The sequence below is a fragment of the Rhinolophus ferrumequinum genome, chromosome 10 (assembly GCF_004115265.2).
Source record: "Rhinolophus ferrumequinum isolate MPI-CBG mRhiFer1 chromosome 10, mRhiFer1_v1.p, whole genome shotgun sequence".
Lineage (NCBI taxonomy): Eukaryota > Metazoa > Chordata > Mammalia > Chiroptera > Rhinolophidae > Rhinolophus > Rhinolophus ferrumequinum.
The window spans coordinates 54,186,777-54,211,147 of record NC_046293.1 but is presented as its reverse complement, the minus strand read 5'-3'; the positions used below and the strand labels follow the sequence as shown (position 1 = coordinate 54,211,147).

The following is a 24,371-nucleotide window of genomic DNA, read 5'->3' as shown; positions in this document are numbered from 1 at the left end:
AGAACTGCTTCAGAAAGTGGCAAGAACGATGGGATAAGTGTGTTCGAAGTGAGGGGGAGTATTTTAAGCGGGATTAATGACAATATATCTTTTACTCTAATAAAATTTTTTTAATTTAAACATTCTCTGTATTTTTTTATCACACTCATATATGGATACAATTGTTAGCTACACCAACAACAGTATCCAATAAACACAGAGACCCACAAAAAAAACTATGTGACACAGAATCAGATATGTATATATGTTGACATTAGCTCACAGTCAATACTCTTTCCTCCCTATCAAAGTAAATTTTAGAAATATTTACTAGGCATTTATGTGATTTAAAAAAAAAAAGCAAGGTCTGTCTTTAATTAGTTCATACTCAAATAGAGGATAAGACAAGTACACAAATAGCTAAAATACATAATATACTATATTAATGCCCCGAAAAAGATACAAAACATTTGGTGTACTCCAAGAAGACTCAAGGGAATTAGCACGTACATATACAAACAGACATCAGAAGACTCAGAAATGCAAAAACTCATGAATGCCAAAGTCAGTCCCCACATAGAGTCTTTCATCATCATCACCCTCCCAACATTTCTCTCTTGCCTTGGGACCCAGTAGTCCTGGTTCATCAGTTAACACAGTCACCAGCTCCTTCACTGCAATCCGCAAAAATTCGCGTCGTTGACAATGAAACTGGCCACTGAGAAAAGAAAATGGAAACTAGAGAACATGGCCTCTCCCACCCTTAAAAACCCTCCAAAGGCAGCACAGACGAGAGCTGCATTTAGGAAGCGGTGTCAGGCAGAGGATGTTTCAATGCTACAGTTAACCTTTGTAAGAAAACACAAGGATCTGAGAAGCAGCAGCCAGTTCTTGGGTTGAGGCAAGAAGCCTGTACAGAAACTTGGGTTGACTTAGGTGACAACAAAGGCTAGGAGAGATTCCTCTTCCATCCCCCCAGGAGAACCCGTTCCCCACCTTTACCTGTTTGCAATTACATGTTCCTTGCTTTCCTTGATGTCTGCCACTCGCTTGCCATACCTGAGGATTGACACAAGCACAGCAGCATTGGCTACACCACTGGTCAGAGGCCTGTCCCACCTTCCCACTCCTCAGAGATTCCAAACGACAGCCTGGGGGGGCACGGGCAGCCCTCACTATCAAGATCTTCCCAAACCCTACTTTTCACCCTGGCCTATTTAATAAGAGACTAATAGAGCTTAGAGACCGTTCCGTTCTCTTCATTATTTTGCAGATAAAGAAAATAATATTAATACCTAGGGGAAAAAAATGACTTGCCCAAATTCACATAGGGTTTTAATGGCAAAGCTGGGACCAGATTTCTAGTCCTGTGCTCCTGCCTTGACACCTCCAAGCCAAAGTGCTCTTTCCGGTTTAAGGGAGATTAAAAAAGCAGTGCATAAATATGACACAGGCCCTGCTCTCAAGTAAAATAGTTACTCCTGCTCTGCCTTAAGTCCTATTCCCACCGCACCTCTTAGAATTTAACAGTTATCAGCCATCTATCCTTTTGCCACTTTAATCTCTCCCTCTCCACTGGTTTATTCTCTTCTCCCAACAAGTAAGTTCAAACCTTCCCTGCTCTAGAAAGACCATTTCTTGACTATGACAATCTATTAAACTTTGCCCATTCTCCCACACCACCAAATTCCTCCAAGGAGATACCTATGCTCTTTTTACTTCTTCACCTTTCACTGACCCTTGAATCCCACAGGCCTTTGACACTACACACATTGCTCTCTGTAAGGTCAATGTGAACTTTTAAATCACCATATTAAATGGCCTTTTCATTGTTCTTGGTTTGTCTGTAATACTTGACTTTCCTCACAATATCTCTTTTTTTCTATTAGTAACCCATGCTCAAAAATCCCAATTTACCTTAGGCTCTTTGCTCTCTCTGTTTCTTATATCTGTCTTCTCTCGTTCTACATCACTATTGCCACATTAGTCGGACTTCAAAACCTTCCATTTCCCTTCTCCAAACCACTCTCGTATAGAACTTAGCACAGAATCAAAGAAATGTAGAGTCGGACAGTGTCTTAATTAAATCAGGATACAACTCCACTGGCAGGTAATCATTTCATGGTAAGATGGAAAGAGACAACATTAAGAGTTGAAAAATCTGGAATTATTTCCTCCTAATTCCACCTCTTAACTAAGTGACACTGAGACTGAGCCTCCATTTTCTCATTTATAAAAAAGATATCAATACTTACACCTGAGTGTAAGTATCGTGAAGATCAAATTAGATCATTTATGTCAAAGATTCCTGAAACTATAAAGCTGATGTTACTTGTTCTTAGTGATGGGGAACTGAACATTCTTCAAACATCCCTTCCGTTCCTTAGAAGGAGTAATCATTAGAAAGGTTTTCTGTATGTCTACCTAGATATGGAGATATATATTGATCCAAATCCACTTCCTATATCTTCAAATTATTAATCTTAAATTATGCTCTGTTAATTTTGGCAATGATTTCTTTATGATAATACCCACTTTTTGAGAATATGGAGAATAAGTATTCTCATAAACTGTAGATAATATATCTATTTAGAGGGCAATTTGGTAAGCTATTAAAATTAGAAATAGGCATGTTCTTTACCTAAGCAATTCCATTTCTGAGAATTTACCCTATAAAAATGTTCAGAAAGATATATATATAACTAAGGGTATTCATTATAGCATTGTTTGTAATTATTTTTTTAAAGACTGGAAACAGTTTAAATGTCCATCAATAGGGGATTGGGTAAATAAATTATGTTACACCCACAAAAAGAAATACGATTTGACTGTTAAAAAGAATAAGTCTCTATAGACTGACATACAAAGCGATCCAAAATACAGTAAGTGAGAAAAAGCAAACTGCAGAACATAATGTAGAATGTGGATCCACTGCTTTTTAAAAATTGCTTATGTAAGGTTGAAAATATATGCATACCTTTACATGTTTATATATAAACACGAGCATCTGGAGGATATACACCAAACTATTCTGGGATGTAAGATTATAGTCAACTTCTACTTTGTATTTTTTACATTTCTGGTTGTTAGTTTTGTAACTACACAAAATGATAAAGGTATTTGACCCCTTCCTTAATCCCATACCTCCTTCTCATTATAGCTCTCTCTCTATTCTTCCTTTCATAGTCAAACTCCTTGAAAGAGTTACCTATTAAATTCCTTATTTCCCATTTGCTCCTAAACCCACTGCTACCCAACTTTCAACCTCACCACTCAGTTGAAGTTGTTCACAAGACGGACGCCAAAACCATCTTTATATCCAAATCCAATAAGCATTTTTCAGTCCTCCTTTTCTTTGAACCCTCAACATCATCTAACATAGATAAGCAGTCCCTTCTTGGAGTGTTGTCTTCCCTTGACTTCTGCTTTCCCTCTAACACCCCTCATGAATTTATCTGCCTCTGCTGGCCCTTAAATATCAATATTCCCAGAGGTTCTGGCCAAGTCTCTTCTCACTCTAAATGTTCTCCTTGAGCAATCTCACCTACTCCTGTGGTTTTGATTACCATTTCACTCATCTTTATCTGAATTCAGATCTAACTCCTAAATTCCAGAACCATAAAGTAAAAGGTCTAACATGCATCTATCTTCAGTATCCTACAGACATTTCAAATTCAACCTGCTCAAAACTAAGTTCATGATCTTTCCCCTACACACAAGCTTTTATTCAAGTGTTCTCTGTCTTAAGGAATACCAAGAATCCAGAATGCCAAGAATCCATACCAGGAACCTTGACTTCATCCTCAATTCCCCCTAATTTACTTAATTAATCTCTGCCTCTACTTTTGTCCATCTAATCTCTTTTCTTCCCTGCAACCAGAGTGATTTTTTCTAAAACGCAAATATGATCATGTCATTTCCGTTTGAAATCACTCAGTAACTCCCTATCCTTTTTAGCACAGGTTCAAATTTAATGAGAGGACATACAAGGCTTCAATTACCTCTCTAAATCTCTCTCTGACATCCCCACCTTTGTAACCCAGCTGTCCATGCACTAAGCTACATGCATTTCCTAGAACTTGACATGCTCCTTCTTGCCTCAAAATCTTGATAGTTTCTCTACCTGGAATATCTTTCTCTGCCTTAAGCAACTCTCCTGCCTTTCCACATATACACCTACACACACACACACACACACACACACACACACACACAGAGTTCACCATTTTAACTCTATGTCTATCCGTCCGGGATTTTCTGGATCCTCCTAGGCCAGTTTAAGTGTCCTTCTAAATGTTTCCATAGCACTTTATGTTTATATAGCATAATCCCTTACTATATCACAATAGTTTGTCTATTTTTCACCAATTTGTCAACTCCCTGAGAGCAGAGACTCTGTCTTTGTTTATTTAATAAGCACATATATAGCACTTACAATGTACCAGGCACTTTCCTATGTGTTAATTTATAAATAGTAATTCTTTCATTCCTCATAACAACCCTATTAGGTAGGTCACAGGTAGTATTATTATCCCCATTTTATAGATGATGAAATTGAGGTATGGCAGAGAGAAGTTAAGTAACATGCCCAAGATCACACAGCCAGTAAGGAAGTGGTAGAGGTGGAATTCAAACTCAGGTAGTCCGGTTCCAGAGTCCATGCTCTTAGCCTATATGCTATCTTCTTAATTAATACATCCCTAAAATCCAGTGAAGCATCTAGTCAGTAGTAGGTATTCAATAAATATTTCTTCAATAATTAAAATTAATCCTTACCACCCATACTTGGGACACTCATGAAGACTGAAAAAGGATGTGAGGAGGGGCTAAAAATCCCAAAGGAAGATGAGTTTGGCTCTCATGTCTCACCCTTTCAAACTGCTAAACAGGTCCTCGGTGACCTTGTGCACCTGCAGCACATCCTCCCGGATGAGGGTGATGTACAGGGAGCCTTGCAGGCACATCTTCCATAGCTTCTGGCACTGGTTGTTGGAGTTGAGGCATCCATGACAAAGAAGAAACCCAACTGCAGATGGGTAAAACAGTGCAGAGGAAGATTTCAGAACTTGCTCTCCATGTAACATGCTGCTCTATCTCTTCCCACCTAGTCCCACAAGACTTACTGATAATCCAGCGCTCCATCACTTCCACAGGCAGATACTCACAGGCCATCTGCAGGAAGAAAGGCAGAAGTGGTCAAGCAATTGTTTAACTTGTTCTTCCCCTAAAGACTAATGCAGTCAAGCTAGAATGCAAATACCAAAACCAACTTTTATATTACCAGACTGGATTACAGCACTTTGATAAGTCAATAGCTGGGAAACCTGCCAGTAATGGAGGTGAGGCACTGGAAGTGAAGTGAGGAAAAAAGAATACAGTGGAGGAAAGGAAAAGCAGCGTGGGTTGGAAGTCAGGACAAACAAAAGGTTTAACTTAACTTTTCTTCAACAGTTCAGATACTTTCAATAACTGGAGAAAAAGATTCAAAACCTTCTCACAGTTTCTCCCTCCTTTGGATTCTTTTACCACTTAAAGGATAAATCACTCATTTGGTGCTTCTCATTCATCGTCTGCCATCAGTTGTATTTTTATGACTACATGGCATATCTTCCCTACTAGATTTTAAGTTCTTTGAAGCAAGGACAGTGGACCCACAGTCACTGAATAAAAAAACATTTGTTAATTAATTGATGCCATGCTCCAGTTCCTACTGGGCTGAATAGGCGCCTAATGATTCAGTTTCATCCATCCATTCATTCTGTGAATATTTACTAAATTCCTTCTATGGGCAGGCACACATTAATCCTGGTCCAAACAAAAGATCCAACCAACCATGATTTTTTCAGCTACAAGAGGTGATCAACTTAGAGGCACAGAGCTAACGCACTCATAGGGCTGCTATTCCCTGAAAGCAGCACCCTCTCCAGAGACCGCTTTGGCAGAGAGAACATCTCTATTGACAAGAGGAAAAGGGGACTCACCGTGTCTGAATTAGCAGGGTTAATCATGGCAGGGGGGCTACTGATGAGACTTAGAAGCTGGGCACTGCGCCACTGATCAGCCCCCTGGTTCCTTCTGACAAAGAGGAAGTACAAAGAAAGGAGGGCTCCACTCACAGCCTGTAGGGAAAAGCAAATGAATCCTAATGTCAGTGATGGGGAAAATATACTTGTGCCTGAGGAATTCCCTACTCTCTCAGGGAACTTGCCTTTGTGTGAGGTCCAAACTCTTCTGTCAGTTTCTTCAGGGGGTGGTCATACTCCAAGACCATCTGACTCAGACGAGCATAACTGGGGTCACTGGAAGAAAGCAGAGGAAAGAGGAGGTACAGGCCTCCTTTAACCACGATGCAAATGCTTACGTTTGCATATAGGCTAAAGATGTGTGCATAGGCTGGCATTCTTCACCACCTCCAAAGGTATTCGTACTAAACTGTAAGTTACATATATGGATAACCCATTCCAGGCCCAGGTGTATTAAACTATGGTTACATAGAACCACATAATTTGGAGCAGGTGAATGAAAGTTTCTTCCTTATAAGCACCCAAAATAGGTTTGGACACATGATAGGTACTCTATAAATTCACGTTGATTAGTTATAAATCAAGTAATATGCCTGAAGCCAAATCTATATACAATCAAAGGATATATACACATTCAAAGGTAATGGGTAAGGCAAGTGCCTAGGTATTCATGTAGACACATCATGCATAGAACAATATGCCACAGCCTACTCTGATCCCTCTGGTCTTCATTCTTTCAGCCCTTAAATATTTTTATTTACACTAATGGAGAAATACAGAATTGCAGATAATCCAAAATCCATTTATATTTGGCTTCAAATGTATTATACATTACTTTCTTCTAATGGTTTTACCTTGCTAATATTATTCCTACCAATACTTAAAACAAAAAAATATATATTTGCCTTTCACAATTAACCTGAAAAGCAGAGGGAAGACAACCCAGGATTGAAAACTGATCAGAGACAATGCAAACTGGATAACCCACTAGCAGACACTAAAGAGTTAACTATATGTAAAACTATATGTTGGTATATGCCCTTATAAGTATTCTAAGTTGTTTTATTTTCCCTGGATCATCAGGTTGACTATAGGTTCTCATGTGAGAAAGCACGGCATCTATTTCCTTTGTGTCCACCCCCTACCTCATAGCAACATGCATGAAATTCCTTATCTCCTATATCCCCTTAACTCACACATGCCCGTGCATCATTTCCTGGGCACAGTTGTACAAGCCAATTAGCACCCGTCGATCCTCAATCCGTGACAGAAGGAAAATAACTGAGGTGTAAGTCACAATCAAATCCAGGTAACTCCGAGTGAAGTCAAAGTTGAGATTCTACAAGGAAAATACATAGGAACCCAAGAACATCAAGGCCAATTAATCCCTACTATCCCAACCATTCCAGACAGTGCTGAATAGACTCCGAAAGGGACTTTTTAGAAGGAAGAACTCACAGGATTGAAAATTCAGGAGAAAACTGGAACAGAAGTCAGAGGCCAAAAGTGAGCTCAAGATAAAAGGAGGCCGAGAAATAAGGTAGCATTTAGGGGTTGAAGGGAGTGGAATAAGTACATTTTTGTGTAACTTTTGTATTAAATAAATCACATTGCTGATTCACTTCATATGTAAACACAGCTTTAACTTCAGCACATTTTAATGAAAGAATTATAGTCCTGGAATGAATAGCCATTCATTATTCACTATTTTATATATATTATAATATATATCACATAGTCCTGAAGGAATCGTTATTCCTCCAGTCCCATCCCATCCCTCAGAGTCCCAACTGAGACATTTTCTGTGGATAGAAGAGAATTGCAAAGAATCTTACGATATCAAAATGGCACTGGCTGGCATCAATGGTGTTGAGAAGTTCATATACATGATCCTGGGGGTAGAATTGGAGATGAGAGTGAATAAAGAGAAGATGACTTGTACAACCAGAATTTGAAGGGAAGGGTCTTCTCCCTTATAGGTCCTAGGGAGCCACTGAGTCACATAGGGAGGCATTGCTGAATAGAGGGTGTTCCTCCTCGGTACATCAGGGGGCCCCTATCAGGCTTACCCTGTGCCAAGTTCCAATGTTTCCACAGGCACAAGTCATTACTATATTAGCACACTCTCCCTGATCTTATCATCCCAGTGGCCCTTTCCTCCACACACACACAGACCAAAAAAAAAAAAAAAAAAATCACAAAATGCAGGTCATTTGATAGGCTATTTCTAAAATGCCAAAAATCAGACCATTTTTATTGACAAATCCCAAAGTCAGTCTGTTCTTGGATGCCGTCTCCTGTTCTCAGAGGTTTATCATTAAAAAGTGGAAATACAACCCGATTTTCTATGTGTTTCTATTTACTGAACACCTATTATGTGTTAAGTACTTACTAGGCAACTTACATATACTTTATTTAACCCTCAATTCAGTGTGATAGGGATTCTTTTTCTTTTCATACATAATTTTACCTAAATAAATATGCAGGTTTATTGTGGACATTTTCCTTCCCTCACATCAGCACCCACCCTCTATCCTGCCCCAACCCACACATAAACCAGTTTAACAACCTGGTGTATCCTTTCTTAATTTTCTCCCTATTTATAAAAATCCTAAGTGAAATGAAAAATATGTCCCCACAATTATTTGTACTCAAATGCTTGTGGCGTCTTATGCATAATGGCCAGAAACTGGACACAACCCAAATGTCCATCAACAGGTAAACAGATAAATTGTATTCATGCAATGGAATACCACTCAGCAAAAATAGGAAATGAATTGCAGATACATGAAACAACATAGATAAATCTCAAAATCTTTATGCTGAGTGAAAAAAGACAGACACAAAAGAAAATATGCTATATAGATTTTAACTGAACCTCTAGAAAAGAAAAATCTAATCTGGAAAGCAGATGAGTGGTTGCCTAGTGTGAAGAGTTGGGGAGGGAGGGATTGACGGGGGGGAAAAAGAGGAACAAAGATCATTCTAGGTAATGGAAATTTTCTATACTTTGATTGTGGTGGTAGTTGTTACACTGGTGTGTACATTTGTCAAACTTATTAAAAATGTACGGAAAGAGATGTTTCCAAATTATCTTCCCAAAAAGACTGTATCTAAATCAACATATAGAGAAACCGAAGCTAAGAGCAGTTTAAAAACTTGCCCAAGATCACAAAGCTAGTAAGGGATAGTATCAGAATTAGAACCCAGAGCCCATGGTCTTCCCTCTGTGTTACAGGACTTCTAGTCCTCCAACTAGATCTAGGCTGCCTCATTTGCTAGGAGGGTCTTTCTACAACTCCTTCCTGCAGCCCAGTTCCCACAGAATATAGCTGACGTTCACTTTCAACCACTCACAACCAATATCACTATATAGGTCTTATACTTTAAAGACAAGAATCAGAAATGGAATTAATATGTGTTGGCCTATTTTTTTACTATATGCTAAACACTGAACTAGATGTTTTCCATGTGTCATATCATTTAATTCACATAAATATGTCATGTAGTAAATCTTACTTCCCCATTTTATAGATAAAGAAACTGAAATTCAAAGAGTTTCTTGTCTAAAGTCATACATCTTGTAAGTGGTAAAGCTTAGATCTGAAACCAGGTCTGTCTGATTCAGAGCCTACCTACTTTAAATGCACAATGTACCTCTACCTGCCCTAAATGAGCCATACCAACACTGTAGGCTCAGAACTTCACCAATGCAGCAACCAGAAAGAGTCCTAAAATCTCCTTTGGACTCCAACTTTCCTAATAAGAGGGCTTTCTTATTTGCTTCCAGCATTCTTTCCACTACCTCCACCAGTGCCTACCTTCTTCCCAATCACTACTCTCAATTCTAAGATTAATTATCTCTGACCTGACCCTACTGCAAACCTTACAATGTTCCATGTCCCCACTTCTCTCTTTATTGTGTGATCTGAAGAATGGCTGTTGTATCATCTGCAGAAATACTATAACATCCTCACAAACTTGGATTGTTCAGATGGCTAAAATTTGTGTTATTTCTTGAATGCATTAATAATACATGTCCACTGCAGAAGATACAAACAAACATAATTTTAATTCGTTTTTAAAATCCCACCAATCAGAAGTTTTAATCTTACCAATCAGAAGTCTTAATCTTCTGTATGTGCATGTTTATCTATGTAAATATACATTTTAGGGACAACTTACATCTTAAGCTGTATTGTACTTTGCCTTTACACTAAAGAACATGTGAAGAACATTTTTCCATGCCAATTAATGTGAATATATATTATCATTTACAGCTGCATAACATTCATTTATAGACATATACTCTGAACTTTAACCAAACTTCTATTTATTGTCACATCAAAAATAATGCAAAAGAGTACATTCTTGTACATATATCTTTGTGCTTCTATTTTATTGTTTCCTTAAGACAAATTTCAAGTAGAATTGCTACATTAAAAAGTATGTACTTTTAAGACTTTTGAAACACATTATCAATTTGCCCCTTCAAAAATAATTTTTTAGTTTGTTTACATTTACAAAAATAATATATGCTCATTGTTTATGTAGTATTTCTACCAAACACTGTTAACAATCAGACAAATCCAAATAACTAATTTGGACTCTTCAAAAAGGTCAGTGTCATGAAAAACAAAAAAAGGCTGGAAACTATTCTAAAGACTAAAGAGACATGACAACTAAATTCAGTGTGTGATCCTTGAGACAACTAGAGGAATGTGAATATGGGCTATATATTAACTCATAATATTTTACAATTTCCTGAGTATGATAATTATATTAGGATTACGTAAGAAAATATTCTTGTTCTTAGCAGATGTATGATAAAAGTATTTAGGGAGGGAAATGTCATAATATCTGCAACTAACTCAAATGGTTCTGACAGAAAAATAAAGGTAAGCAAACATGGCAAAATACTAACAATTAGGAAATCCACTAGAAGAGTAGAACAATATTCATTGTACTACTCTTGGAATTTTTCAGTAGATTTGTAATAAATTATTGAGGAATAATACTTAAAAATTTTAACTCAAATGATACAACAATGTATAGCTAGGTAAATTAAAGCCAATCATAATACATTCCCACCAAAGGTAGTTATTTTTCAGTCTAATGTATAATATTCCAAATCTTTCCTATATATACACTAACACAATGTGTAGTAATATAGTTTTAAAAGCTTACGTATCTTTTAAAATAAAAATATAATTGTATCATACACTATTCTGTAACTTGCTTTCACTTAACAATACAACTTACCGTATTTTACCATGTATAATGTGCTTTCATGTATAATGCACACCCATGCTTTTGACCCAAACTTTCAGAGGGGAAAATGTCTTTGGTTTTAATTTTTTAATTCAAATTTTTATTTGTTTACATTTAGGTACTTGTTTTTTGTATTATAAAGGATTTTTAGCATTTATTTTTTAACATATTATAATACAAGAAATTTTATGTAACAAATAATTACAAAACACAAGAACAGATACAAGGTACAAGAAATTTTGTACCGATAACAAATTTATGATATTTACGCATCATAGAAGGCCAACGATATTTACACATCATAGAAGGCCAAGAACTCTTAGTTGTTGCAAGTTCATCGTAAATTCAACAAAACTGTTTATCATATTTCAGGGTATTAGTTTGCATATGGATATTGTTATTGATTTCTAGAGTTACACTTTTAACTCATAAGCATAAATAAAAGAATTTAAAACATTTATATAGATACAGAATTAGTACTACCCATATACCATGTTTCCCCTGAAAATAAGACCTAACCGGAAAATAAGCCCTAGCATGATTTTTCAGGATGCTCATAACATAAAATAAGCCCTATCGTATTTCCCCGAAAATAAGACCGGGTCTTATATTAATTTTTGCTCCAAAAAACGCATTAGGGCTTATTTTATATTACAAGCATCCTGAAAAATCATGCTACGGCTTATTTTCCAGTTAGGTCTTATTTTGGGGGGAAAGCGGTATAATGCACACCCTTATTTTTCCCTCACATATTTGGGCAAAAAAGTGCACATTATACACAGCAAAATACAGTAGATACCCTTCAATATCAGTACATCTTATTCTTTCAAGAAACAGTATTAAGCAACTTAAATGAACATTTATTAAAGAAGGAATAGCCTCAGAAGGACAATGCCTACACGGGGGACCTGGGCTAAAGAGGGCTCACCCGAAATTCCATGACATCCACAAATGACTGGTAGTAGTTGGTGAGAAATCTAATTATCTCAGTTTTTTCCCGATGTACTGGTCCTAAATGTTGCTGAGAGAAACACAAAACAAAGTTTAAAAAAATAAGAAGACAAGTGATCAAAGTAACCCAAGAAGAAAATAAGTTATACCTAACACGTTCTTAAAGACAGTTGAAGTACACTGACAGAGGAAGTTGGAAAATCTCCTTTGAAGTTCTTTAAACAGAGAAGATTCTCTATTTAGGAGGTAGGATGGTTATGTGATTCTGACTAGATATAGAATGCTAAATGAGAAGAAATTTCAAGGTCCCTAGAGGTTTATCAAAGTCAGAAAAAGCAGAATGAGGAGATACTGTAGGTAAGATAGTAAGAAATCTAATGCTGACATTTCATACGGGATATCCCACCAGACACATAATTCTAAGATAATTAGCAAGGAAACTCTGAGTGGGAAACAGGAACAACAATAAAACATATGCACCCTGCTGGGTTGTTGGGGTGTCTCTCTGTAAGAACAAAGTGTTCTCATGAAGCTTGCAATTGAAAAAGTGGCAATGCTTTGCTCAAGACTACCCTGAGAGAATTGCATCTTATCTCAGAATTCTCAAGACTCCAACAACCTGAAGCCCTGTGATTGAGCCTATGAAAACTAAAAGAAGGCTGTTCTATTTCCTGCAAAGTTTAAAGAAAGGCAGTCAAAGAGGAGAGTTTGAGACATTCAAGCATAGAGTTAGAGTTATGTCAGAGAAGAGAAAAGAGGGACCACATCCTCACCGTGCTGTTTCGGACATCTATGTTGGGAAATTTCTTGTTGATGTACTTGAGAGATGATTCCATGGACTTTTCCAATAAGAAAGGTGGCTTGGATTTGGGGTCTGAACAAGTCTGCATAGATAAACCACACTATATTTCAACACTTTCTTCTGCCCTTCAGAAACGTACCTCTCCTTCCTGTATCATTCATTCTCACACAGTCTCTCTTAGGGAAAGGGAATCTGAGAATTCGTTATAAAAGCATAAGAGTAGGTTCGGAACAAGTTCCAGGACATGAAGCAAACTATTAGAAGAGCTAAATAACTTGGGCATCTTGTCTTGCCGTGTAAAGCTTAATGTCTGCTGGGCCCCAGCACAAAGAGGAAGCTCTCCCCACCCCACAGCTGAAGCCGGAAGGAGTGAGAAAAGCAGCTGCTCAGGAGTTAGACTTTTAGGGAGACACAGTGTCATAATTATGTAAGTAAATCATCACAAATGGCATTTATAGGTGACATGTGAACAGAGAAACCATGTTCTTGGTGATTTGTTTGATTTAAAAATGCACAAACTTGACCAGTAGCATAATAGCTGACATTTCTAATTCCATTAATGAGATCTTGAAGTCTTTCATATTTTTAAAGATTGGAATCTTTTATAATGATTCATAATTATGTTAGATTAAGATCATTTTATTTTAACAATCTAAAACTTTATGGAAGATTAATATGCTTTAGGGTAAACATCACACTAGACAGTTTTGCTTCATTTACTTTCTAGTTATTTATGATTTCTATCTTATTTTGCCCAAGTTCTCTTTAAAAGCTATTATACCTACTACTGAGAAACTCATCATTTTTATAAAGGGAACTAATGGGAAGACCAAAATTAGTAATAAATTGACATGATTAAAATTAAAACCCATTTAAAAAAATGCACAGAAGTTTCTTCCCCAAGTCCACTATTTTCTCTTCCAGAAACTCCCCACTCCCACTCCTGTCTTTATCTCTTTACTTCCCTTGCCACCAGCTTCTCTCAACTCCACAGTTCCTACCCGAAACATACACATACACAACCACAGCATAAACTATCTCAGACTGTAAGTACCTCAGAAGGCACCTACTTTTTTTTTTTTAATGTAAATATCACACTTATTTTTTCCTCTTTGGAAAGCACTTCCACGGACGCTTTTGCTGAGACACAACTTTGAGTATCTTCAGTGCGTATGGGATCAGCAATAAACAATAAGGCCCAGAATTCTAGATTCCAGACCATTATCCAAGTGATTCAGAACCCAGTTAATTATTTACCACCCCACCCGTACCCCCATACCCAGCAGAAAGCAGATTCTCTTAGTGGGCTGAAAATAATGCCTAGAAAGGGGAAGTCCTGAGAAAAAGCCTCCATTCCTGCTTTGCCTATATAATCCAAGCTACTGGAGGCCAGTTAAACCAGAGGGAAAGAGGAAAAAGTCTAACTGCTGGACCTGTCGGCCTCAGGGTTCCCTGCCCCGCTACTGCTGCAATAATTAGTAGTAGTCCAGTTGCTCATGCTTACCTTCTTAATGTTATACATACGGATGAGAACCCCCTGACCTCGATCGTTCAGGATAGTGAGCTTCTCTGCAAATTTATGCTGGTAGGCAGAGGTCAAAGACATGATGGCCACTGAGAGAGCCGAGCATCCAGACAGCGATGCCTGATCTCCCCCAAACACTTTCAGCTTGGGTGGTGACACCTTCTGGGCGGAGGGACTCAGCCTGGTTGGTGCACTGGTCTTCCTGTTGCCTCCACAATTGGTTCATGGGTAAAAGCAGTCATTACAGCTCACAGGCCCTCAGAATCTTCTTGTGCTTCCTCTTGCACACTCAGCAGGGGAGACTTCCTCTTTCTAGCTATGTAGCTAATACTGTGAAATGGGTGGAGGCTGGTGAGAGGGACAAGCTTTCAAGGCTCTTTACAGTCTGGCACCAACCTTTTTGGCCTTACCTAACCTCCACTAGTGTTCTATATAAAGTTCTATACCAGACAAACAAGTATTGACCATCCCCCTCCCATATACCTTTATACTTTCCCTTTTATATCCCCATCAAGGATGCCTATGTTATTCTCTCCTGAACCTTAGGTCCATCTATCCTTTAGGGCCCAGATTAAGTCCCAACTCCTAATTACCCCATCCAATGTCAATGATTCCTTTTATATTTTTTAAGTATATGTGTTATCTCCCCCCAACTACATCATAAGCTCGTTAATGATAAGAATTGTATCTAATACTTCTTTGTATATCCCTCACAATGCTCTAGTACAGTAATTCTCAAAATGTGATCAGATAAGCACCACCAGGAAACTTACTAGACATACAAATTCTCAGGTCCTACCCCAGACCTAGTGAATACAAAACTCCAGAGTAGGGTCCCGTACTCTGTTTTAACAATGCACTCTCAAGTTTAAGAACCACTGCTCTATTGCAATGGTTCTTAAAGGTGCTTATGAAACTGAGATCAATCCCTGTCCCCTGAGATTCAGGATTGGTGGGTCTGCAGTGGGGTCTAGAATCTGCATTTATAAGATCCCTAGGAGGTTTTGGTGCAAATGTTCCATCAAACACGTTGAGAAACACTGGTCTAGAACACCACCTCCTGGACAGTGGCCACTCAATAAACATGCTGGTTTATTTGTTGAATTATTAAGGCTAACTAGGAAAATAGGCCCCATGAAGAAGAATCAAATTAATAGACTTTAAATCTTAGAAGACTGGGTGAATTTTAGCACTAAAATATTCTTGCCATTCTAACCAAGCTATAAACTCCCTAACTCAAGAAAACCAACTCACCTTCAAGTGTCTTTCAAGGCAGAAGATCCTCGGAAAAATTCTAAATCAAACAGAGTTGTCTTCATATCTACCTCCTTTCTAATACCGTTTCCCCGCTTTTCAACCATTGCCACTTTCCATATCCAGGGCTCCCACATTGTCCCAATATATCCTGGGACAGAGGGAGGGGGGAGCTGATTAGCGTTATTATTTAAGGAACTTAATATGTTTGCTCCCAAGAGAATCTATTTTTTAAAGAAACAAGATGGCTATGCTTAACACATGAAACTTCAAACATCTGTAAGGGAAATTTTGCATTTTTGGATATGAATCTGCCTTCCAGTTTATATACTGGGTGTGTCCCTAGAAAGCTATGGGACTGGCATTAGATGATACTGGCCCTGAAGACCTGAATCACTTGCTGTTTTCAAAGAAACCCAGGTTTTATTAAAGAGATGTGTGGGATTTATATTGGTCTTTTGCCTTGGAGGAGAGAATAAGGAGCAGGCAGTAAGACACGCACATCTAGGAAGCTGAGCAGCAGTGTAACAGCAGTCTTCATGCAGATTAGTATAGTTCTGTTGGATCTTCCTCGTTCGCATTTCTTACCTTTGCCCTGAAAATTATTTTAAAGCTCTCCATACCAAGACAGTCTTATCTTCTGCTGTCCTTGGTATGTACTCCCCAACCTCCTGGACCATGTTCTCAGTCTTCTGGGAATACAAGGTCCGACAATTAAGTTCACAAACTTGTTGCAACGATATTGCTAACCTTTTTTTGATATCAGAGGGATTCTTCATTGTGAATTTGTACCAATTGGACAAATAGTTAACCAAGTTTACTATTTGAAAGTGCTGAAAAGGCTGCGTGAAAAAGCTAGGTGACCTGAACTTTTCACCAACAATTCGTGGTTCTTGCATCACGACAATGCACCAGCTCACATGGCACTGTCTATGAGGGAATTTTTAGCCAGTAAACAAATAACTGTATAGGAACACCCTCCCTACTCACCTGGCCCCCAATGACTTCTTTCTTTACCCGAAGAAAGAAATATTGAAAGGAAGACATTTTGATGACATTCAGGACATCAAAGGTAATACGACAACAGCTTTGATGGCCATTCCAGAAAAAGAGTTCCAAAATTGCTTTGAAAGGCGGACTAGGCACTGGTATCGGTGCATAGCTTTCCAAGGGGAGTACTTTAAAAGTGACTATAGTGATATTCAGCAATGAGGTATGTAGCACTTTTTCTAGGATGAGTTCGCAAACTTAATTGTCTGACTTTGCATGCTATGTTCATTGCTGCCTTTCTCACTTATGTATGCTTTCCCTCTTACTGACCCAAACCTAGTCGATCTTCTGGATCTAGCTCAAACAGTCCCAAGCCCAGCCCTTGCTGAATTCCTACACACTGGGTCTATACCACATACTTCACATTTAAATTAAGGTCCACCTTTAATTGCCCATTTCATATTATACTGCCACCCCCGCTGAACTGTAAGATTGATGGAGCTTGAAAACATTTATTTGCCTGTACTTGGTATATAGGAAAAGCCTACATTTTAACATCAGCCATAATTTGGGGTTCAAATATAGTAGAGTACAGTGGGTTAAGCCTTATGATTGAGAGTCTAAGAGCCCAGGTTCTGGAGCCAGATAGTTTGAGTTCACATCCCAACTCTATCACTTACCAGTTCAGTTTTACAAACCAGTTTCTGTGTCTGTAAAATGGAGATCATATTGCTAATAGTTCTTATTTTATGGGGCTATTGTATGTATTAAATAAGTTACTACATGTAAAGTGATGGCCTAGCTATTTACTATGTACCAGGTACTTGAAGTGCTTTACATGTATTACCTCAAATAATAATAATGGTATTCAAACACGTACTAGTTTTGTAACTTTAGGCCATCACCACTGAGTCGGTTTCCTAATCTATAAATGGCGGTCATCACTCATACAACTGTGGGAGTGATTAAATTATAAGGCGTATGTAAACATTTGGCTCAAGGCCTGTACATTGAATTAGGATGCCAACAATAAAGTAATGTTTTTTATTTTTGAGGATGTACAACCTTGTCACTTTATGTGGAATTCTACTTGGCACCCCATAAAGAAAAAGACCAGGTTTAAAAACAGGATTAATCATGCCAACTGGTAGTCTTCAGAGAAACTTCATTGGAGGAATCATGCAGCAGTTCCACCTGGAAGCAGAAGGCGCCCATCCAAGGACAGCTGAATTACTCCAGAGCAGGGCCTCGTAACCCTAGCTACAAATCAGGATCCCCTGTGGAACTCTCTTAAAGCCAGTTGGCCAGATACCAGTCACGAAGATTCTACTGTGTTTCACCGAAAAAAAAGACCGGGTCTTATATTAATTTTTGCTCCAAAAGACGCATTAGGACTTATGTTCAGGAGATGTCATCCTGAAAAATCATGCTAGGGCGTATTTTCTGGTTAGGTCTTATTTTCGGGGAAACACGGTAACCCAGTAGTTCTTGAGTGGGGCCAAAGGATCTGTCACTTCAAAACTACTCAGTGTTTCTCATACACAACCAGGATTGGGAATCACTTCTCCAAGACTTCACTATAATATCAGAAACTTCGAAACCTCTGAGAAACCACAAAACACATGGTGGGAGAAGAGGATGAATAGCCTGTACAAAAAGTTGATTTACATGACTTGACTGAAAGGTACTGTGCTTTCTCTCTCCTCAAACTTCAGCTATTTGCCTTGTTTTGCCTTGCAGAAGAATTGTTTTCCTCTCCAAATGACACTACGCCTTGGGACTCCTGAGAGAAATACTTCAAAAATAAGGTAGGTCTTAAGATCCTTTAGTGTCAAGGTAGCATATCAAGGTCTTAACAAAACTAACATGTATTTAACCAAATGGCTCCCAATAGAGTCTTGGCCTCCCTATTTGGATATTTAGATGAATATTTAGATGAATTTAGCAATAATTAGATGAATGATCCAAAGTTGCCAATTCTCACTAGCTGTTCTGAAGAACTTTTTGTTTATTAAGACCAGCCCTTATCAGTCTGGTCAAACTTCATACTTTTCTAGGCTGCTGACTAAAATAAGGGTCTGGGGTTATCTGAGGACTACATTTAGGTATTAAAGTTCTTTCCCCATTATCTTTAAGAATCTAAAGATAACTGCATACAATATTAGATTATACTGCAGCCTTTATTTTTCAGAAAGCCAATTCACTTCATAATAAGTGGTCATGACTCTAATCTAATAATTAATATGCAGTGTAAGCTTTAAAGAACCACCATGACTTACATTCCTGAAAGGTACCTGAGTCTGGACTTAATCACCTAAACACCCTCAGGAAAATCTGACATATAACAGCCTAGTTCTGTGCCTTTTGTCTATGCCCTAGGCATGATGCAAAGCAGAATTGAAATGGTCAATTCTAGGCACTTTTCTAACCCTGCTGCTTCTGTGAGTCAGCCTTGATCTTTTTTTCCCCCTTCTCAGGCCATGCTATCCCTGCTTTACAGAAATCTCAGCTGTAGCTGTTGCCTGGAAACTGGGGAGTCCTTGAAGTACATGTCTGCTAGGATAGCTAAACACAGATAGAGAAAGGAGGCCTCCTATTGGCAATAAAATGCAGCAGATTTGAAATGGTGTATTTTTAGTTCACTTCAGGGAGTCTTCATATGTTAATATCTACAATTTTAGAAACTTCAAACTGACATTCTCAGATAATTATAAAGTAGCCTGAACTTGAACATGGTACTCACTGTTCATTCTTCCTATCCCCTCTCCCCAAAAGTGGCTATGCTGACCTATCTAACAAGTAGCATCCTTGTCTGGCAATCAGCTTAATTTAGACAAATATGGAGAAGTGATGGAAGGGGGCTATGCTGAAGAGTAAAGGAACCAGCTGCCCCAGACTTGCTTTCTCCAGCATTCAAGCTTATGGTGTTAAATTTCATCTCACCCAGTACTGTGAGTTTTCCAAGGAATCCTGCCTGTTTAATACTCTATTTGGGGGCAGACTATTTGAAACAAACTATAAGACTACAAATATGTACAAATGTTAGGTTTTGGTCTTTCAAGGCATATAGGCAGTTAATTTCTCCTATTATCTATCTAGCTAAGCTATTGACTTAGTTATCCAAAACTTTCATAGGTAAGACTTGAGATACCCACATCTTTCACACCACTCTTCTTTTGAGAACAGAAAATAGATCTATGTCAAGATGACCTGATGTTGAATGTCAATATTTTCTCTGCCAACCCATGGTTGCTGCTATTTAGGCCTCATGGAGCCAGAAGCCTTACAAATATGTCCTTGGGTCATACCCAAACCGCAGGATGCCAGTCAGCAGGTTACAGTACCACCTGGCCTTATGTAGAAAGGTAAGTTTTCCTCATAAGAAATATTAAGTCACTGGGGGGGAGAATACAAAAGGTTAAAGACTTTTTTTAAAAAAAGAACAAGCTTCTCACCATACATAGCACCTAGCAGTTCTTCATGTTGGAACATGGTACGTCTTCAGCATTTCCAAGAAGGAATAGAAGGTGGAATACAGACAAAACAAGAACCTTTTCCTTTCAGAAAAATCCAAAAATAGCTAAAAATTTGGCTAACTGCAAATGTAATGCTTGTCACGTAGTCCCAATCAAAAGGCTCAAGGAACTTGAGGCTGTCTCAATAGAACTGCCATCAATGAAGGTAAGTTTTTTTTATTTGGGGACATATAAGTGGCATCAAGATCTATTGTTCCCTGCCCTCCATATTTCATAGCTATGGAAGTCTAAGCCAAATGGGAGGAATAAAACAACAAAAGGAAGTTTCTATTCTGCTTCTATAGCTTCTGATCTGCTTCATTGCAGAGCCATTTAATCTTCCAAAGGTTATTTCTCCAAGTTTAGAACCAAATGAAAAACTGTAATGCTGCCAATCAGATTCCTGATGTCTGGAATATAGAGGAGCAAGGGTGAAACAGTGACACAGTCACAAATGAAGTCTTGGACCCTAAGTCCTTCATAGCTAATAAGTATTGCAAATCTGAGTAATTGATTTACCATTCCTCCCACGAAATTCTTCACCACAACAATCAAAATAGTAAATTGAGAATTCATCTGTCTCTGGAGAGGCAACCCAGTAAAAAGGTGTCTAATTAAAATCTCAATTAACTTACAACAGTTAAAAGAGCTTTCCATCTTACCAATACTTGGTCATTGTCCATAGGAAAAAAAATACTGGTATAAACTGAAACTTGTAATCTGAAATGTTGGGATTTATCCTATCTCAACTAATATCCTTGCTCTAAGATGCAACATGTTATAATGGAGAACAAACTAGCTTTTCAATCAGATCTAGGTTCAACTATCTGCTTTGGCCTAAAGGGAAGTTACTTCTCAAACACAGTATTCCTCATCTATAAAAGAAATAATATCTACTTCATAAGGTAGATTAATATTAAATTAAGATGTATGTGTGTTAGAGCAATGCAAGCTCCTTTAACAGATAAAATCCAAATTGTGTTAATATCATGGTTTAATACAACAGAAGTTTCCTCGTATACAATCTCAGTGCTAGTTATCTAGTGGGGGTGGTGATTTGAGAACACAAGTTCTTTTCATCTTGTGACTGTCACCTTCCACACTTGCCTTCCCAAGCTGCCACAAAAGAGAATGGAGAAGGTACACCTGACTCTTAACCACCTCACCCCAGAAGAAAATACTTCACTCACTTTTCATTAGCAAAAGTTAGTCACAAGACCATCCCTAAATGTAAAGGAGGTGGAAACAGAGTCCTTGGTAGAGCAGCCACTTCCCAGAAAGGACGATGGAAGGGAGACTCAAGTCTCTGCTGCCAGCTAACCTACTCTGCAACAATATATAAATGCTTAGTACATGTGTTACTTCTTCTTCCTTTCCTTCTCTCTAAATAACACACATCGGGGTAGCCGGTTAGCTCAGCTGGTTAGAGCGCAGTGCTCTTAACAACAAGGTTGCCAGTTCGATCCCCACATGGGCCACTGTGAGCTGCGCCCTCCACAACTAAATTGAAACAACTACTTGACTTGGAGCTGATGGGTCCTGGAAAAACAAACTTAAATAAATAGAAGTTTAAAAAAAAAAACTGCACTAAACTTAAATAAATAAATAAATAACACACATCATTCTCCTTCATTTGTTCTTAAGACAGTTGCTCCCAAAATGCTGATTTGTGAAAGGTAAATCATCTTATAGAAGTTATTGGAATAAAGAACAGAATACCCGTAAGTTGGACACTCAGAGTGAGATGGTCACTAAAGTCATAGACATGGCAGATGCCTAAGCTTCAATTACAAATTTTAAAAGAGCTATATTCGTAGGCTCTGAGTACTTCCATTCCTTCTTCTAAGGCTCCACATAGGACTTTAATCCATTAAGGACTTCATTACATAAGGTTCTCAATTCTGTATAAGATTTTCAAGAAATAAAAAACCAATTCCTAAAACAATGAAGGGAAAAGAATTAGTTATATTATATGAGGTCTGACAATTAAGTTCACAAACTTGTTGCAACGATGTTGCTAACCTTTTTTGATATCACAGGGATTATTCATTATGAATTTATGCCAACTGGACAAACACTTAACCAAGTTTACTATTTGGAAGTGCTGAAAAGGTTGCGTGAAAAAGTTAGACGACCTAAACTTTTCACCACCGATTCACGGCTCTTGCATCACGACAATGCACCAGCTCACACAGCACTGTCTGTGAGGGAGTTTTTAGCCAGTAAACAAATAACTGTATTGGAACACCCTCCCTACTCACCTGATCTGGCCCCCAGTGACTTCTTTCTTTACCCGAAAATAAAAGGAAATATGGAAAGGAAGACATTTTGATGACATTCAGGACATCAAGGGTAATACGATGACAGCTCTGGTGGCCATTCCAGAAAAAGAGTTCCAAAATTGCTTTGAAGGGTGGACTAGGCACTGGTATCGGTGCATAGCTTCCCAAGGGGAGGACTTCGAAGGTGACCGTAGTGATATTCAGCAGTGAGGTATGTAGCGCTTTTTAGGATGAGTTTGCGAACTTAATTGTCTGACCTCGTACGTGAACCAAGTCAGGGTTCCCACCCAAACAAGCTTGAAGGTTACGTCCAAGAGTTAGAGGGGCCCAGGATGGAGTTACCTACCACATATAGGGGGAAGAGAAGGTGCAGAGGAACTATTTGAAACAGAAGCCAGCACAAAATCAGGAAATCCTGCTCTGACATTTAGTAATATCAACTATTTCTTATAAAGTAACTTTAATTTCCTAACACTGGTTATCTAGACTAATTCTTTAGGTCTCATTTTCAACTAACTTTCCTCTTTTGGTCATCTCCCACAGTGACTCAAGAGACATAAAAGAGACTATGGATAATAAACATCCTAACAACTACAGTATAAGTCCTGAAGAAAAGGTAGAGTAACTTTTTAAATTAATATCATAGTTTTAACACATACGAATATAATACTTAACATAGCTTTAACTAATAACACTAATGTTATATTCTAAATCTTCAAAGATTCTTAGACAAGCTTTTCTTGTTTAAAAACTAAATCATATTTTCTATTCTAAATCCTCCTCCCCCCACAATAGAATGCAGGAAAAGTCCTGATAGCTTTAAATCAGACTTTGAAGAAAGAGCTGTCCAGGAATCTATTTGAAATGCTACTAACACACATCAAAGTTAGGTCTTCCATAAAAACACTCGCTATCAAAATGGCATTACTTCAATGTTCTCTTTCTATCCACAGGTCAGAAAAAGTGGTAGAGAAGTTGTGGATTGAAAAGACAGCAGACAGAAGACATATTATTAAGCCTTTTGAAAAACTTTGGGGAAATCTTAACTGTCAGGTTTTAGGTAACAACTCTTGTCATTGTTGCCATCTGAACACATTTTTTTTTAATTTAAGTAAAGAATATTTTTCCTATGACAAGCTTCATTTGGTTTTCTATTCTTCCTTATTTTCGTATCTTCATTTGTCAACCAGAAGGCTAGAGTGTTTATTTGCCTATTTCCTTTAGTAGGGGAAATACAGTCACCATGTGGGCTATAATGCTATTCCTTAATTAGGTTCTTTATCCTCCAACTTTTTCTCCTACCTCCATGTCATTTACTATATGACCATCAGATCAACCTACTTCAATCAATTCTCTGTACAAACCTTTCATGCTTAAAGGATATAGTTTTATGACAAGCTGAGTTTGGAACGCGGCTCCAAATGTACCTTCCTAACTCTGTAGAAATCAGTTTACTCCCATCTTAAGTATGCCTTATTCTTTCTCACTCTGTTCATTTTAAAAAGTCACCCCTTTGTCCTTCAACCATTCAAACCCCTGTTCTAGCTTTTTCAAAGTCCAATTCTTAATCCTCACCTCATTTAGCACAAACAGAATCACCTCCAACCTCAACCATAGCACAAACAGAATGACATGCTGACTTGTATTTACTACACCACTAGCCTGCTGTGCTTCTGGTAGATATTCAAATACTTGCTGTAAAACTGAACCAACTTACAACAGGCCAAAAATTGGTTCCTCTTAAGCTGCAATTTTTTATTGCAGCTAGCTAATTTTAAA

General features: G+C 38.0%; 1 protein-coding gene across 1 annotated transcript in view; it reads right to left on the bottom strand.

Annotated features, from left to right (window-relative positions):
* Nucleotides 1-14,744, bottom strand: part of NCKAP1L (NCK associated protein 1 like) — a 39,786-nt gene extending 25,042 nt beyond the window's left edge. Inside the window, 11 exon segments of the mRNA XM_033118175.1 lie at nt 601-697; nt 982-1,038; nt 4,849-5,005; nt 5,103-5,151; nt 5,961-6,098; nt 6,188-6,278; nt 7,199-7,341; nt 7,838-7,894; nt 12,202-12,294; nt 12,998-13,108; nt 14,531-14,744. Coding sequence (XP_032974066.1) covers nt 601-697; nt 982-1,038; nt 4,849-5,005; nt 5,103-5,151; nt 5,961-6,098; nt 6,188-6,278; nt 7,199-7,341; nt 7,838-7,894; nt 12,202-12,294; nt 12,998-13,108; nt 14,531-14,632 — 1,095 coding nt within the window. The 5' untranslated portion in view covers nt 14,633-14,744.
* Between the last annotated feature and the right edge of the window lie 9,627 nt (nt 14,745-24,371).